Below are 18,805 nucleotides of genomic sequence, written 5' to 3'. Positions count from 1 at the left end.
AGAGGTACAGGGATCAATTTTGAATTGTTTGCAGCCTTCCTGACATTTTACATTCTTACAAGACTCATCTTGTTTTTTTTAATTGGAATCAAATTTGATTCAAGTTTTCTGTTCGATTCTATTCATCCGAGTTTTAAAAGTTCGATTTTATTAATAAATTACGTTTGGTCAAATTTCGAGTTCATGGGAGTTTTAAAAAACTTGCATGAATTCGAAATTCAACCCTTGATAAATGTGCCTCTTAAGCTGGCCATAGATTTTTAAAAGATCAGATCCTGATTGTGAGACCACGATCTTCTCAGAACAATCGTACAAATCAACCATCAACTAAAAAGACCAATTTGCCAGGAAAACAAAGGGGAGCTGCCTGCTTGGCCCTGCAAACATAGATAGATTGCACTGGGACCGACAAAGATTTATTGACCTGGCCGATCAATTTCTCTCTGAGGCTACAATATTATTGTTATGGGTACTTTTTTAATTACTTATCTTTCTATTTTTGCCAATCTATTCTTGACATGGTTGTACACCATAACTGCATTTATATTCTTTGGCTTGCTTGCAGCTTCAACATGAGGCTGCAAGTAACTAAAAATTGTGACTTTAAAATCAGCATAAAAATTTCAACCCATAATTCATGTGCCAAAAGAATTCTGTGCTTCACTGTTTTGGATTCCAATTTCTTGTCATCTGCGTATGCTTGATATGGCTCCCACAGATTTAAAAACCTTATGTACCGATTTGGACTAGTTCCTGTTATTTGCTTGGATAAATACTGTTTGAGAGCTAACCGTTCACATTTGGTTTGATTTTTTTTTTTTAAAGAAAATTCCTTCATATAAAGTATAGCCCACAATCTGAAAAAGAGGTTTCTTACAGACAGCTACACTATATAGCCAAAGCAAAAATGTCAAAAGGTTTTAAACCTGTCTCATTGATATCTGGACAATTTTTGGCCAGATATCTGTTGTGGAAGCCCGTCGGAGGGGCCCATACACAGGCCAATAATTTGCCAGCAGCTTTCATCACCCTGTTTACAACCACCTTAATATCTTTTTATATTCTCAGGTAGTCGAGATGATCCCAAGGATTTCTTTAAATTAAACACCTCAATCAGATCTTGAATAAAAATAAGATCACTCTAGCTATGATGCATTTAAAAAAGCATCAGTCAATAATGCACTGAAATCCAATTTTGAAAAGAGAAAGTTTAATTTCATTTGAATTCTGATATGGGGCTAGACAGGTTGTTAGTTTCCCAGCTGCCCTCAGTCATGTGAATTGTGCTCTGCTAAACTTTGGTCACTCTTTACTGCTGCACTGCAAGTTGGAGTAATATCAGCCCCCCCCTTTCCCCCATAGCCTATCAACAGAACAATGGGAATGTACAAGATAACGGCTTCCTGACACCTGCATTAAAAGCCGTTCCATTGTGAAGTTCTGAAAGCACAGGGTCAGGCACAATGCCCTGAGATGGCTGCCTGCACACCAATATTACAGCTAGTAAAACTAGATTTTCTGGTTCAGGAAGAAAAGTTTATATGGTAGAGTGAATTATTTGTAATGCAAACAGTGTAATTAAATGAAAACTACACCATAATTATGACAGAATACCTTTAATATAAAGTCAACACTAGTGCTCTGATGAGAAGTAGGTGTCAGGTATAGCACAAAAGGGAAAAGGGTTACAGGCATCCCAACAGTAAGGCTCCTAAGATGTGCAATTATAGGCCTTTAAAATTCCTGTTGCTTGCATGTGCAGCAGCATGAAATCTGCGAGCCCCCATATTTTTCAGAGGGGCAAGAGTGGGTGGACTACAAGGCTATGTGTAAACATTATGCAACACACTAGCCTTTATTGATTAAGATCAGAATGATCCATTTCCAGTATAGATTCAGCCTTAAAGGAGAAATCAACCTGTGGGGAAAAAAACCCTACCCCCCACCCCAGGTAGACCTCCCTCCACCCAGGCTAACTACCCCCGGGGAAATGCCCCATACTCCATACTTACCCTTCGGCGCAGATTCTTCCAGTGAAGTTCCACGCCTTCATCATCCACATCCTCTGCAATCTGACTGGGAAATCAGCAATTTACGTGTAATTTCACGCATGCACAGTTGCGCAAGCCGGCCAACTGCTCCAACTGCGCATGCGCATAAATACCGATCTCACAGTCAGCTTACAGAGGACGCGTGGATCTTCGCTGGAGCAATCTGCGCCGAGGGATAAGTATGGAGTATAGGGCATTTACCGGGGGGGGAGTAGTTAGTCTGGGGGGGGGAGGAGGTCTACCTGGGGTGGGAGGTAGGGGGTTTTTTCCCCACAGGTTGATTTCTCCTTTAACCTGGCCATAGATGCCATTGTACGAAACGGCGGTTCGTATGATTTTTGGAGTGGAATATCCAAACATTTTTCATACCATGGCGATCTGGCCTTCAGTCGACAAGTTAAAGGATTTACATCGGCTAACGATAATATCTCTGCATATATTGCGTATATGACGATATCAAATGGAGATTGTCAAAACTATTTGACGTACATAACTTTTGTACGATTGCCGTCTGTCAATTCATGGCCTGAGCATTGTGCGATTTGTTCTCTTTACTACTGTATATTAATCTGAATGGTTAGTTGTAGGTTGGAATATTGGAATGGACGATCGTTCATCCAACATAGGCTATAACATGCTATGGCCAGCTTTAACAAGGAAGGGATCTAGTAAAAAAGAAATGTGGGTTCAGCCAATAGAACAAGGTCAAATGGATACTTCCGAAGATATTTTCAGTTCAATGCTTATTATCAGAACTTGCAAACCTCAACCACTAAAATAGCGTACTATTTTGAAGCTTAAAGCTAAGGTTTAAAATGCACACGGTACTCTGAGCAAATAAGCATCGGTATAATGTCTACCAATGTTGTTTTTACAATATATCCTTATTGCTTGTTTCTCTTCTGTGCAATAACATTTTATACATGCAACAACCATCTCAGTGCTTATAATATATTCAATGCAGTGCTCCAAGGGGCTTGTCTTTAATATGGTGTGTTAGACTTCGTTTGCTCAGGCAAGTGAAAACTACTACATTAAACTAATTTAGCTGCACAAATCATCAATCTGGTGTGTTCAAAATAAAAGTCGACCCAGCTATCCTGTTATTTTCATAATTTTATTCCAAATTTATAAGTTAGATTTGCATATGCGAATTTCAGTGGTTTTATTTTTATTTTAGCAATAAGAAAAAAAATGTCCCTTTAAAGGACCAGTAATACCCTACAGTATTGGTTACCTGACTGTTTCAGTTGGAGGCCACTGTTTGGTCATAGATACCCTTAGGTCATAACAAGGAAAGTTAGCTAGGAAAACATCGGTGTATTTAGCCTATCACTGTGTCCACAGGGTGGAGTTCTTTTATAATGCTGTACCCTATTATAGCTAATATACTAATAGCATGTACCCTTATTTTAAAACATCTCATTAATTTTTAATGTATTTATTATGTTATAAAAACTACTGCCTACTTTAAAGGGGAACTATCGGTAAAATAAAAATTTAATATAAGCTTCAGCACACTGCAATAAAACGTTTTCTAAATATAATCAATGAAAAATATTGTACAGTTTCTGAAATAATCAAGTTTATCTTCATTATCCCTCTCTCAGAATCAGTTTCTCTTCATGCAGGAGTTGGGTGTCAGATATACATTGATAGTTAGATCCAATATATCTTATAGGGGGCTCCTTTTGCTTAGAAGATCTATTAAAATCAACAGGCATCATGTCTCTCTACATGCAGGATTTGTGCAAAAGACAGTTATTTTGTTAGATTTTGTAGTGGAATCAGTTGAGTGAACTCTAATACATCTGCTAGGAAAGGGAGCCCCCCATAAGATATAATGGATCCAACCGTCAATGAATATCTGACACCCAACTGCTACATGAAGAGAAGCAGATGCTGAGAGAGGGGTAATGAAGATAAACTTTATTATTTCAGAAACGGTGCTGAATTTTTAATTTATTGTATTTAAAAAGTTTCTTAACTCAGTATGAGAAAAGTTTATATTCAATTTTCATTTTCGAGAATGTTCCCCTTTAACATTGGGGGAAAAACATAACGGCATCAACTGCCATCACTATAGCAACTGCCTTAAGGAAATTTGTATATAGAACAAAGTGGTTACTAAAATTAGAATCAATATGTGAAAATATAAAAATTATGTACATAAATACGATTAGCCATTTATTCTGCATTCTAATTTTTACTAAGTATTTTAATTACTTTTTTCATTGCACAGTGAGAAATCAAGGCTTCTGTCAGACAATTATATCAAAATAATTCCAGTCGCTCATGTCCAAAGCTCTAATGAGTTAGGGTGAAATAGGTGTTAATTATGCCACAGTAAGACTGGAGAAACATGCCCCAGTGGACTTATGGATTTATATTTAAAGTGAATGCGATTAAGTGGAAAGAAAATGCAGAGCTGGGGTTGTACACGTTATTTCTAAAGAGCAAAAACGCACGGTAAACATCACAGAGGGATAAAAAGTAACATAAGCAGAATGCTGTAAAGTCAAAACAATATTTGTGTGGTTTTATAGGTTAAAAAATATATAGATGCTCATTATCAGAAAAGGAAATACAGAGTAGGTAGAAAAAGGAGCTCTTTATTAGTACTGGTAAATACACAGATAATAGAGATAGAGGATCTATAGGAGGGATAGGAAATTCATAGCCGAGAGAGACATTGGTCATACTTTATGCTGCAATACTACAGCATCCAAAGCCCAAATGTTACCCCCTATAACAAAATGCTGGTGTAGAGTAAAAGCCTCTTTAGGCAGCAATGATGCTCAGTGCTAACAACTTGAATCCCAAATTCCAAGCTTCTATAGACAACACTATGAAACACTGCTGATTTTCTCCTTGCCTTGAGACTTATAATGCTGTTTTGCAGAAGACATCTTGTAACTAACCCATTAGCGGGTTGGCTAGATTAGGAAACCATCTATTAGTTTCCTTTATATCACCGAATGAATCGGCAGCATATGATGGCTTATAATTTTGTAGGCTTGTTAAAATCATGTTAAAGGTCTGTTTTCTTGTTGAATAAATTTGGTTCCTATATTGCTGCCTATTTCATACACTCATGCTTTAATAGCACCTTTGGTCTATGCGTAACTCGCAGATCAAAACACGGGACTAAAATAGGGGTTGATGACGCTATTTAAATGTGTGATTCCTGCTGTCTTCTTGTTAGAAGCTTTAATATAATAGAAGACCTTGTCTGTTTTGTAATTAACACATCTTTACTGGAGAGATATTTGGAAGTGATTGCTGTGAATATACTGGTTAGTAAAATAAACACAATCACACACACACCACTTTCTGTTAGCAAGACAAATTTGTGAATTGTACACATTATATTCCAGATCAACAAACTGTGATATAACAGAAGACACACATTAATACAGCCCTTTATCTTTCCTCGAAATATGTATTTTCCCTGACCTTGCAAATATAATTAGCTGGTGGGATGTGCCGTTTCAGTACCATGGATTCTGTACTAATCGCAAGTCTTGGAATTAGATACTAAATATTTGGAAGCTGTCAATAGAAAATAAGAAGCGCATCTTTTTTGTACATCTGTGTTCGCTTGAGGAATCGTCATGGCTTGGAAAACAAGAACGCCATTCCATATTTATTCTATACAAAGATGGCAGGTGACTGACCCATGGAATGTAAAAAATAAATATTGTTCAGTTCAACTAAATAAATGCCAGATTATTTTCAAACAATAGAATCCTTCCAAATTTGTCTTCTTTTAAGGATAACGGGTCTGCTTTTTGTCATCTGCCTTATTTTTGTTTTGTTTTTTCAGACAAGCTGACGCCTGCTTATTAAACAGTACTGTGCCGAAACTATTTCCTACATGGAGCTGCCAGCTGTTTAGGGTTGTGGGGTTTACTTCATAAAAATTAACCAAAAAAATATATAAACTGTTTATAATCAAAGTTTTTATAATGTGCTTCCCTCATAATACAAAACAAACATGTTATGAGTGTAGAACATTTTGATTCATACATATGGGATAGGAATAGCCATTGTACAGCTCTCGGATGTATTTATCTTAAATTGTTCACCAATAGATGGTGGTGTTCTGATCATTTCTGCAGAGAATGCCTCAGATAATCTTCCACAGAGACAGCAGGGTGGATAATTACATGTCTATATGTATGGTGGACAAATTACAGACAATCAGAATGCCACAAAAAGTATAATTATTGTAAAAACATTGACCAAAAATCCATATTTTTAACAATTAAAGAATGTAAAATATTTTGAGCTTTATTTTAGATTCCTTTTATGAAACCTAAACGAGTCATACAGATGTCCAGCATTGGTTTTGACATTGTGAGACTCAAATGGAAGCATCAACAATGAAAGAAAACAATGGCAGCTCAAAATGGCTTTAGGGCAATTGACTATAACTGGCTACAAAAGCCAGAATCATTTTAATGCATACAATATTTATTTTTGTATCTTGGCTTGGACTGTACACAGGTATATTGTATTGCAGAGTGGTGCATTGTATCCATATATAGCAGTTCTTATTGGATTTTTTCAGCTCAATCCCCCATTGGAGGTTCAAAAGTCAGGTCCCCTATTAGCTAGAAATAAGGTTACAGACATATAGAAACTATTCATTTACAAGTCATTTAGCAATAGTTTCAAGAATATTCAGGACATTAATTAAGCTTTCACCATACATCTCCCATTAACTGACCTTCAAGCTGGACTTTCAGGTTGAGTAAATAGGCTTTTCTCTAAAATTTTACTCTACAGGGCATGTTTATGAACACTGGAGACAAACATCACCAGTGATGTTGCCCATAGCAACCAATCAGATCTTTGCTTTAGATTTCTAAATTGTAGAGGACTGTTTATATTGGATTGCTGATTGGTCTGATTACTATGCCAATATCACTGGTGAGGTTTATCGCCAATGTTAATACATCCGTTACTGTCCATCAAACCGAGCCCCCCGTCACTGCACCAAGAGCACCCAGGAAGGCCAGTTTGGGAACCGCTGAGATATATATATATATATATATAGATATAGATATAGATATAGATAGATATTATAGATACGGTCTGAATTTCAAGTGACAATATTTAGAGTACAGGCCAGACTTATTGTCCATATAGAATAGATAGTATTCCTCTCTGAAAGCATTGAAATAATGAAAACAGTTATGGAAAAGTTTAAAGGAAAACTATACCCCCAAAATGAATACTTAAGCAACAGATAGTTCATATCATATTAAGTGGCATATTAAAGAATCTTACCAAACTGGAATATATATTTAAGTAAATATTGCCCTTTTACATCTCTTGCCTTGAGCCACCATTTCGTGATGGTCTCTGTGCTGCCTCGAAGATCACCTGACCAGAAATACTTCAACTGTAACAGGAAGAAGTGTGGAAGCAAAAGACAGAACTCTGTCTGTTAATTGGCTCATGTGACCTAACATGTATGGTTTGTTGGTATGTTTGTGAGTACACTGAATCCTACGATCGCAGGGGGCGGCCCTTATTTTTTAAAATGGCAATTTTCTTTTTATGATTACCCAATGGCACATACTACTAGAAAAGTATATTATTATGAAAATGGTTTATTTACATGAAGCAGGGTTTTACATATGAGCTGTTTTATGCAATATCTTTTTATAGAGACCTACATTGTTTGGGGGGTATAGTTTTCCTTTAACATGCTGCTACAATCTAATACCAAAACCAATTCCACAGCCCTGCAAATACTGCCTTTATGTACATGGAGATCAAAGGCACAACCTTTACAGGTATGGGATCAGTTATCCGGAAACACATTATCCAGAAAGCTCCAAATTACTGAAAGGCTTTCTACCATAGACATAATTGTGTCCAAATAATCCAAATTATTAAAAATGATTTCCTTTTTTTCTGTAATAAAACTGTACCTTGTACTTGACCCAAACAGATATAATTACTCCTTATTGGAAGAAAAACCAGCCTATTGGGTTAATTTATTGTTTAAATGATTTTCTAGTAGACTTAAGGTATGAAGATCCAAGTTACGGAAATTTAGGGAATACCCCAGGTCCCGAGCATTCTGGATAGCAGGTCCCATACCTGTAATATTACATGACCCATTTAATTTGCCTAAACAACTGAACTAAGCTGCACGGAGCAACTTACATTCTAAATCAAGCATGTTCTTCTAATGTATTCTGTGACCACAAAAGCATTGTAGAGATGCCAGGTGTGTGAAAAAAGGACTAATGTCCCATCTAAACAACTTTTATCACCTGCAACAGACCGGTTATCAACTTTTTGCTCTCCTTATGAAATCTTTAAAAATTAAAATGGAACATGTGACACAGAGTGCAGCTAGGGTTCTTTATTATTAGGTTATTTCTGCTACTGTGCACTGTCAGGCATTCACAAGAGAAAAACATCATTTGCGGTCTCCTGTAGGCCCACAGCATAAAAAATTTAGGGAAATCAGACATTTTAAGCCATTTTCACTGGAAAGCAGAAACAACAGAAATTGACTTATGCCAAATGCATATCACTAAAAATGATGTGATTGTGTGCTTGACGTTAAGACACATTCAAATTATTTATACAATGTCAATTTTGGTTCCAGCAAACACATTCCTAGGAGTATTTGCATTCTCTGGCTATATTCTCAGAGGATTCACTGGTTCTATTTACTAAACAACCTGGAAAAACAGAGAAGCAGAAGTAAAATTAACCATTGGATCTCAGCACAGAAAGTGGGAAAATATGATGGAATCACAAGGCTTTTATTTAACAAGGTCAAGGAGTAAGAATCTAAGTATCCTTTTAACATGAAAAAGCTCCCAGTATTTTCTTATCTCAAAGCAATATATATGTAAAATACAGCATTCACCAACATTACCTTCATTAGTTACCTCCCAGCACCACCCTGTGTCGAAGACTTTTTTTTGGTCTATACAGCCATATTGTTGTTTGGAACTGATGAAAGAAAATTGGCGAAACATACCCCAGAAGACGGAAAATAATTTAATGGGTAAAATAAATCTGATATAAAAAGATATAAATATATACAGGGAACACACCATTACACTAGGCTACATGGCCTTGGAGAAGGATCCTTATTTTGTTGCATATGATACACTTGTCTAATCCTTCTCTTCCACACTGTGCTGCAGAATACCTATGTCACAAATCTGATATGCCACCTATTATACGGATTATCAACAAAGCTAAGCCATATACAACCATAGCTTTTTCCATCATCCCTAGCGTTAGTATAACAGACCCTGAGGCTTTATTTATCACACCCATGACTCCTTTCGTTACTACAAAAGGTGGAAAATTCTGTCCTAAATCAGCACACGCCATTTTATACAGAGCTACCTACTCAGAAAAAATACCAAAGAATGTATTTAGAACTTGAAAACCTATCCTTTAGATGAACAGCTATTTATAAAACAAAAAAAAATAATATATATATATATATATATATATATATATATATATATATATATATATATATATATATATATATATATATATTTGTAAACACATAAAAAATGCTAATTCAAGCAATTTCAAGTCAGTTTCTTTGCAGTTTGCAAAAAATTTCAATGTATGTAAAAACAAAATTTTAAAAAGTCAATCCAGTAAAAAAGTGAAACAAGCAATACAATGGTATTTGTAGCCTAAGGGCAGTGACCGACTGTGAGATCTTCGAAAATGCCTCTCCATTAGAAATAACTGAAATTGGTGGTGGTAAAACCAACAAATCGCAAAGTCGCCCCCCTTGACAACTTCTGAAGAACGTAGTGAGGAGTTGGTTTTACCGCTATTTCAGTTATTTGCAACAGAGACACATTTTCGGGTAGATTTGTCACCCGCATTTATATCGCAGGTGTAAAATCTCCCCGTCAGCCACTGCCCTTAAATTGGACTGTTACCTCTTAGAACACAGGAAAAATGTATTATTGTTTTTGAGCCCTCTGTGCTACAGGGTTTTATTTTCAAAAGGCAGGCAATTGGATGTTACCAGTTTAAACCATAAATCAATCCAATTAGCTCATTAAGAGAATGAACACGAATCTCTGCAGTCTCAGAAATTCTTAGGATGCCTCTAAACAAACCAATTAATAGTCAGATTCAAAAAAAATGGGGATGTGGAAAGAAGAATGTATATTTTGATTCAATAGATGACTTCACTTTCAGTGTCTTGGTGAGAAATCATAACATATTCTGTTTGGCAAATCTAATATTATGTAAATGCCGATCAGGACTTTTACCAAACCTAGGAATCGCTGGTTCCTGTGCTCCAACACACGATGTTTAGCAAGATACATAATGATCGGCTATTTTGAGAAGAAAAGCAAACTTGCACAATAGTGCATAGCGATCATTTTATCATATCTATTATTTTGCATTACAATGGAAGTGACATGTTCCAACAAGACACCTCAGCAGTATTTTAAAGCAGTAAGCCATTGAAGCCAATTTCTGGAGATTCTGAGTTTTTCTAATCCACTCTCCCTGTGGCTGAGCAAAATCGAATTGCCTCTCACATTTGCAGACAGCTCTGTGAAGGTGATAATAGAGCTGTGCCCTGCTGTCACGAGGCAGGAAATAGGAAAATGGCATATGGGGCTAGAAAAGAAATTTAAAAAAAAAAAAAAAAAAAAAAAGGGAAGACGAATGAGAGAGGGAGGAAATCCAAACAATAACAAAAGACAACTACAAACCAATATACTTGCAAGTCTTTTTCAAATGTATTTGGCATACATTATCATACACCTGCTTCCATGTAACAAAATGTGAATGGCTGAGAAACTTAAATGCCTTTTATTTTAGTGCACAAAGCAGACTAAAGTAAACGGAGAGCCAGATGTTCAGAACAGCCAAATGTGGTGGATAACGACCGTTAATGCTTGGCAGTGATCTAATGATGTAGATCACATCAATGCCCAATTAACAAAGCAACAAAGTCGGTTCAGGCTCCATGTAAAATATCTCGCGCACCTTAAAACCAAATAATTGGTTATTAGGCAGCAAGTTTATTGAATTTTACAAAATTCTAATTTTAAACACAGCCACACAAAAAACAAGTGATGGCTAAATAACAGATACAGCATTATAAGCAAATGCTTCAAGAACAAATTCCCAGGACAGGCATTTCAAATATGAAAAAAAATCTTTAATCTTACCTTTCCTTTAACGCTCTGGATAGGATCCACTACTACTGCAACTGCTCTTTCCGAAAGGGCTTCGAAGCTCTGCTGGGTATTAATATCAACGCCGGAAAGCCAGCAGCCAAAGCCAGGGTGGCTGTGATACCAACCGACCACCATTTCGGGCCTGAAAGCAGAGAATCTTTTAGAATCCAAACAGTACAAGCAATATCACTGTAAGATATGAAAAGAAACACTAAAATAATAGGGTATAAATTAGGAAGATGAACAGGGAAACTCAGTAGTGTGAAAATGCCACCATTAGGATCATTCAACATACTATCATTGTGAACGCATGAAAATGGATATGTGTGACAAAGAAGTGCTATCATTAAGGGATGCGCATTAGCAATAGTAGATTGTGCTTTCAGTATTTCACCCTGTTACCACACCTTCCCCGAGCCAGTTTTTACCCTTTCAGCACTTGAGTAAATATCTTCTCTTTAAATATCAATTAAACCAGCAGTACAACTAGGAACTCAGTCAAAAAGCAATTTGCACTGTTCCGCTCAGCTGCTGAGCCTTTTGCTAAGATTAATTTTTACGTTTTTGTCACAGTAAAAGAATGCAGAGCAGGCACATGACAACTGTTGAGAGGTAAAGAACAAAACTACATAAAAAATCATGTGGGTCATTTAGAGTACAGCTCTGTCGTAACATGTAATGGTTTATTAATAAAACAATTAATGACACAGTATAAGATTCTGCTTCCGTGTCTGTAGAAAAGTTTAATTCCATGTAAAATAAATTGTTTTTCCAGCCTTGAAGGACACTAAAAAGAAACAAAATAAGAAGGGTGGACAAACTATGTAACTTACCTTATTCATCTAAGATGCTCAATAAATATCTGGTTGATTTTCAATTTTGTAAGAATGGCTCCACACAGGGACATATAAACTGTCGACCTGGTCTACTCTGAATATGCAGATGCACTCCGCTCCACTGCTCAATAATGTCAGAATACAGTCATACAGATATAACCAGCAACCCCTTGTTGTCCCATACTATGTGTACATTTTGGTCTCCCAGGGAACTTTAGCTTCCCCAGTGGAATTTTCCATATTTCATTATGTGCAAACTGGAATTTTTACCATTGGATTTACACACACTTACAATTTGAGGATGCAAATATTTTTTATTGTGATATAAAAATGGATTAAACAAAAAATCTTTTTCTGTGTGGTAAAACATCTTGGGAAAAAAATATTTTAGAAGGATAATCATCACAAACAACAGGCCAGAGTAACACTAAAGAGGCTCACAAAAATGTTAACGTCCTGCAATGGCCCATTCAAAGCCTTGATCTAACAGGGTTGGTTCACCTTTTAAGTTAACTTTTAGTATGTTATAGAATTCTAAGCAACTTTTTAAATTGGTTTTAATTATTTTCTATAGCTTTTTAATTATTTGCATTTTTCTTCTGACTCTTTCCAGCTTTCAAATGGGGGACACTGACCGTATCCAAAAAACAATTGCTCATCTTTCTATTCAGGCCCTCTACTATTCTTATTGCAGTCTCTTATTCAAATCAATGCATGGTTGCTAGGGTAATTCTGAGCTTAGCAACCAGATTGCTGAAATCGCAACTGGAGAGCTGCTGAATAAAATCTAAATAACTCAAAAACCACAAATAATAATAAACTAAAAAACAATTGTATATTGTCTCAAAATATCACTTTCTACATCATACTAAAAGTTAGCTCAAAGGTGAACACTCCCTTTAATCCAGTAGAGAACTGTGGCATTATTTAAAGGGGAACTATTGTGAAAATTTAAATTTAATATAAGATTCATCATACTGAAATACTAAACTTTCTAAATACAATCAAATAAAAAAATCTATACTGTTTCTGAAATAATCAAGTTTATGTTCAGTCTCCCTCTGTCAGCATCGGTTTCTTTTCATTCTGTCTTCTTGCAGGAGTTGGGTGTCAGATAATCATTGACAGTTAGATCCAATATATCTTATAGGGGGGGCTTCTTTTGCCTAGAAGATGTATTAGAGATCGCTCTATTAAACTCACCAGAAATCCCGTCACTCTACATGCAGGATTTGTGCAAAAGGCAGTTATTTGGTTAGATTTTGTGTGTACTGGAATCTGGAATTTGAATGAGCTTTAATTCATCTGCTAGGAAAGGAAGCCCCCCTATAAGATATATTGGATCTAACTGTCCAATATGAAGTGAAGATAAACTTTATTATTTCAGAAATGGTACAGAATTTTTAATTGATTGTATTTAGAAAGTATTTCAGTATGATAAAGCTTGTATAAAATTTTAATTTTCGCAATAGTTCCCCTTTAAAACGGAGGTGCACGTGCATCATTCAACTAAGCTAAACAATATGAAGAAAACTGCCTGGAAGAGTGGGACAGAATCCAAAAATCTGATATAGGCTTAATACAAAAGATTGTAGCCAAAGGTGATTTTACCAAGTATGGACTCCGGAGGTAAATACAAATGCAACCAACGGATGTCTTTTTTTTTTGTCACAATAAAAAAATATTTGACACCTTTAAACAGTTAAGTATGTTGTGCAAATTAAATTGTAAAACTCCAATTAAATGCATTTTAATTCAAGACTGCAACATAACAAAATGTAAAAAACTCCAAGGGTGGGGGCTAATACTTATGCAAGGCACTGTATACATAATAATAGTGGAATTCCTCTACATGAAGTGGCTGTTTGACACATACAACCAGTTTTTGCCATTACCCGCAGATTGAGCATTCAGCCAGATGATCTTAGGTAGGTGCAGGGAGAAGCAACAAATGAGACAAACACATGTAGGCATGTCAACCACATGCAATTTTATATGAAGAAGTTCGCAATCAACTTGTTTTTAACAAGGTGCAGCACAGCTGCTTATTGGGTTTTAGCATGGGTAATGTAAAACAAAATTGTCTAGCAGTCTGTCAATATCGACTTAATTAAGGAAAAACAAGAACAGCTTCTCTGAGCTTTATATCCTGCAAAATGTCTACCCACACTGTAAACGCCATATTTGTCCCTGGTACAAACTCTGCCTTCTGTGCAGTTACTTATCGGAATTTTGCTTATATTACCAATGGACGGGCAGTTATTGCAAAGATAGCATGGGCAGCACATGGAAGGCCAAGCCTTAAGTAAAGTGAGAAGAAAAAGGCGTCACCATATACAGAACAAATAGCATTGCAAATTCCATGGACCCAGAAGATATGAACTTGGTGTCAGGACTCTTTTGTATATATTTAAGATGAACCCCTTTTAACATATGAAATTCTTTGTCCAGGCATATTTAATGGCACAATGTCAGTACATCTGGCCCCTATTGTGCAGTAAGGTCAAATTGGTCAAACATTTAAAGGGAATCAATCATATGCTGTATATGTGTAAATATTTCACCACATCAATTATTCTCAGTGTGGCATCTGTGTCCTTATATTATGAATTTTTTTTAACCTATAGGCCCATGATAGGTATTTTACAATATGGGGATTCTCCCTGCTCAGCAGTTCACATTATTGTGTAAGTGCCTGGGGCCACTTGAACGGTTTAAAAAAACAAAAAAAAAAACAAAGGAAAAAACAGCAAGGTGTGTGAGTTAGCAGTAAATGTGTTGCTCTTATGCCTGTACAGTTGTTACACTAGATGCATATATAACTAGGGTTGCCAGCTGGCCGGTATTTTACCGGCCTGGCCGGTAAAAATTATGGTTGATCCCAATGTTATTAATAGGGAAAAAAGATAAATATATAGGAAGGCCGTTATTTTTTTCTAGAAAAGGTGGCAACTCTATATATAACTGATATCAGCACTACAAGTGTGCCTTCAAGATACTACATATTCGTGGAATACAAAAGAAAAGAATTATGAACATAAAAATATCTGTAAGAATGATTCCAAGAGAAGCAGAACTTAAGGGGTGGAAAAGCCACTCCCAGCTTAACACAAAACCATTTCCTCATATAGTTTAGCTGAAACTTGTACTACACAAGGATCTTGTATGGGTGTTAGGTGGGTGGGGCTTGAGTTAGTAAATAATTTTTTTCATGTGGGACAGCATATGTAAAACATATGGTTAAGAGCTGCCTTACCTAGAAGCCAAAATCTTGCAATGACTTATGACTTTCCTGTCTGGCCTGTAATTGGACTTGCTGATCTGTTTACTACCTGCCGAGACTACTTCAATAACTCCTGTGGTCAATATCAGAGACAGTCAGTTATAAGTCAATTCTCCAAATTATCCAACAGATAGGCTTCGTATTGCCAGTTCCAAACTTGTATCTACTGATACTTATACTCAGAGCAACTGCAGTAGAATGATCAAAGCTAACTGGTTGCAATAGTTTTATGTTTGCCATAAGTTAGTAAATAGTTCTAAGGCCCGTGGAGGTTATTCTACAGCTGTATTTTAAGTTGTGGTGACACCCAAATATATGGATGCTTTTCTGTTAGTATTTTTTAGATAATACACCCCATGGACAGAAAATCTTAAGGGATAACATTTCAAAAGTGTTCAGAAAGACCCCAATATGATCTAGTTTTTCACGAAAGTTATATTTTTTTAGAAGGTGCATAGAGGAAGAAAACAGAAATTCACAAAAAGCAACATAAAACACTCAACAACCAATGGAACAAAAATTCTTACCTTCCGGTCTGTTTTAACATATCCAACATTTTAGCCTGGAAAACTGGATCCACAGCCTCCACACTAACACCCTAAAAAACAAATAAGCATTAGGGAAACTTGACTTTCCATCCAGTGTCTGCTTTGCAAAATACAAAAAAAAAACCCCAGTAATGTATATCTCTTCAAATCTAGCATGCTAAGTGTGTGTGTGGTTTATTCCAATATTTTCAGCATGAAATGCAAGTTGCAAACCAAGCTGTTCAGATAGCTAAAAGTAAAGGGTTATTGCTGTTACAAAACAAGGCACAAAACTGTTAAAAGAAGCAGTATTTTTCTTCTAGAATCAAGTTAATTAACAAATGGAGCAATTTGTGACAAACATGACAGTTTCAGAAAAAGCCTACACAGTTATGAGTAAGGCCAATCCAAACACTGCAGAATGGATAATGCTATCAGAGCTGCACACAATCTATGTTTCAGGTGTACAGGAACACCATGCAACTTTTCTCCGGGTTTGTGTGATTTATTGCAAAAGCTAACAGGGTCGATTATCAGCTTGTTACATTATAGCATGTGTTATGTGGGCACTGTGACCTTATCTTTTATAACTTTCTTTGTTGAAGAGCACAAACCTTACCATCATGGGCGCACATGCTGGATAAAGTCATTTAGCTAAGCCTATAGGCCCCAATGGAATTAACTTTGGAAGGTGGTTTAGATTCAGGAACAGGCATCTTAGCAGAATATAGCCCCATATGCCATGTCCCGTTAGGGACACATTATTTTTGAGAGACTTGCTGAGCTAAAGTTCCTAGGGTTTAATTTCTCCCAGTTGTTGGCATTTTTGCACAAAATAATCTGAATGCTTGGTGAATGAATGAAACACTGTTTGGAATATGATGTTAAAGGTATAATGTCACGAAAATCACAGTTTTTAAATACAGAGGACACTGGGAGCCTGTATTTAGATGGCAGTGTCTCTCTGTGTACAAAAGTACCCATAGTGTTTTTTGTTTTTTTTTTAAAGAAAAGGAGGGCCAGCCTGACGTAGTAGGAAAGTGATTAGTCACTGGATGTGCCTAAAAAATTGCCAACCCCAATAATTTTGTGTTCCTGTCCTTTAATGGACCAGTTCTAATCATAGTACACACTACTAAACAATAAAGAGCAACAAGTTTAAGGAAGGATCATGCAGGAGGGCATAGGTGAGCGAAAGTATATAGGATAACAGACTGCACTCTTGGCTAAAACACAGTCAGGCTACAAATGAGAAATGCTGTTAATAAATTGCAGGAACTTATGTACGTGTGATTACAAATTGCTATTACTATAAAGACTGTTGCACCTCGTTCCCCCATGCATATATGTTTTGCCTATTGGCAATCTACAGTAACATGGCTACGGTGTGCCTTGATATTTTATCAGTGCATAGTCATATGTACAAATGTTCCAGTTCTTTCAGAACTCTGTTAAAATATAAATGAGTGGTGAATGTTTAATAGTAACGTTGACAGGACTTACAGTTCCAGATTGCGGCATAGCAAAAACATCAATGACCCTGACTGTGTAATCATCCACAAACTCTCCCAGCATCAGCCCCATGACTTCCATTGGGACACCAGCTCGCCCGTGTTTTAGCATCTAGAAATAAGCAGGAAAAAAATGTATAATGCAGGACGAACATTAGCCGAGATATTTTTAAAGAGAAGAATAGGAAGCTACTTAAAAGTGTAGTACTTAAAAATAAATGTTAGTGTGATGTAGACAGCTGTAAAAAAAAATCTGTAAGATTGAAGATGAATAGTAGAAGCTAAACAAAAATATAGCCAAATAAATAAGAATAATGGTTAACCTGAAGTCTCAGACTTTTTTTTGACTAGTGGGGTCAGTTGCTCCTGTCATTAGCATTTTTAGTTGCATATAAAAGAGGTAGACTAGGAAGGCTAATCATTTGAAAAGCATAAAAATACATCATGAATGCCTGACAAAAAAGGTGTTTAGAATTCTTCCATATATCACATTTTGAAAGTTTAACTTTTCCCTTTCATTTTGATATGTATAAAACATTTAGTGAAACATTCTGTAAACCAAGTTGAGTTGAATTACTTTTTTCTTAATTAACCGAGAGAAACACATAAAAGCATAAACAGAGTGCAATAAATAGATGCACATTTAATTCCATTTTAATACTACTCACTTCATAGTTTATGGAAATATTTTCCCCAGTAAATGGGGTTTTAACTATAGCCGGATTAGAATTGCTAAAGTTTGATTACAATTATTCATAATTTTGCAGTTATTTCTAAAAGGTTTAACACTGGCATATCTATATAGTTTAAGAGGAAAAACCCTTCCTTTGTAATGGCCCTTGGCATTGTCATTTTACTGATACAAAGGGGATTAAAGACTAAATTAAGGATTTTTTTTAAAGATTGAATTTTTTTTTTACCTTAAGCAAAGCCAGGGAGGAGATATACACTTGTTCGGCGGTATCCACTGCAGGAGCATCAGTCGGCGGGCCCTGAAATACGATTGACAACTATAAGTACTGTTACATATAAAAAAACAATGGACTGCTTGCCTAATATAATAATATAAAATACATTTAAAAAAAAATCTACAGTGGACAAATCTTCTCAACACCCCCCCCAGACAGGGTAAGTTGGGAGAAATACTGTTGGAGGGATGCAGGTTACATGCATCAAGGTCAAACTTTGTGCACCAAATATATTGAACAGAAATGAGAAGCATTTGTCATGCTACCACTGCACATAATGGTCATTTCACAAAGGACAATGCACGTTTTTCCTAAGATCAACTATGAGACTTAATTCAAGTCACCCGTTTGAGTTCTGCTTGGACTCTACATATTTAGGTTAATCATCTTCCTAGTTGTGTAGCTTTTTAAAAT

The 18,805-nt window shown here is 36.1% G+C and overlaps 1 protein-coding gene across 3 annotated transcripts in view; it reads right to left on the bottom strand.

Moving 5' to 3' along the window:
* The window catches only part of psmd14.L (proteasome 26S subunit, non-ATPase 14 L homeolog), a 52,825-nt gene that overhangs the window by 15,908 nt on the left and 18,112 nt on the right, over nt 1–18,805 (bottom strand). For all 3 annotated transcript variants that reach the window (NM_001092389.1, XM_041575623.1, XM_041575622.1), the window contains 4 exon segments: nt 11,258–11,408; nt 15,913–15,983; nt 17,416–17,535; nt 18,344–18,415. In NM_001092389.1, coding sequence (NP_001085858.1) covers nt 11,258–11,408; nt 15,913–15,983; nt 17,416–17,535; nt 18,344–18,415 — 414 coding nt within the window.

Source organism: Xenopus laevis, chromosome 9_10L (genome assembly GCF_017654675.1).
Source record: "Xenopus laevis strain J_2021 chromosome 9_10L, Xenopus_laevis_v10.1, whole genome shotgun sequence".
In the NCBI taxonomy this organism is placed as follows: Eukaryota; Metazoa; Chordata; class Amphibia; order Anura; family Pipidae; genus Xenopus; species Xenopus laevis.
This window is presented reverse-complemented; position numbering and strand designations above follow the sequence as displayed.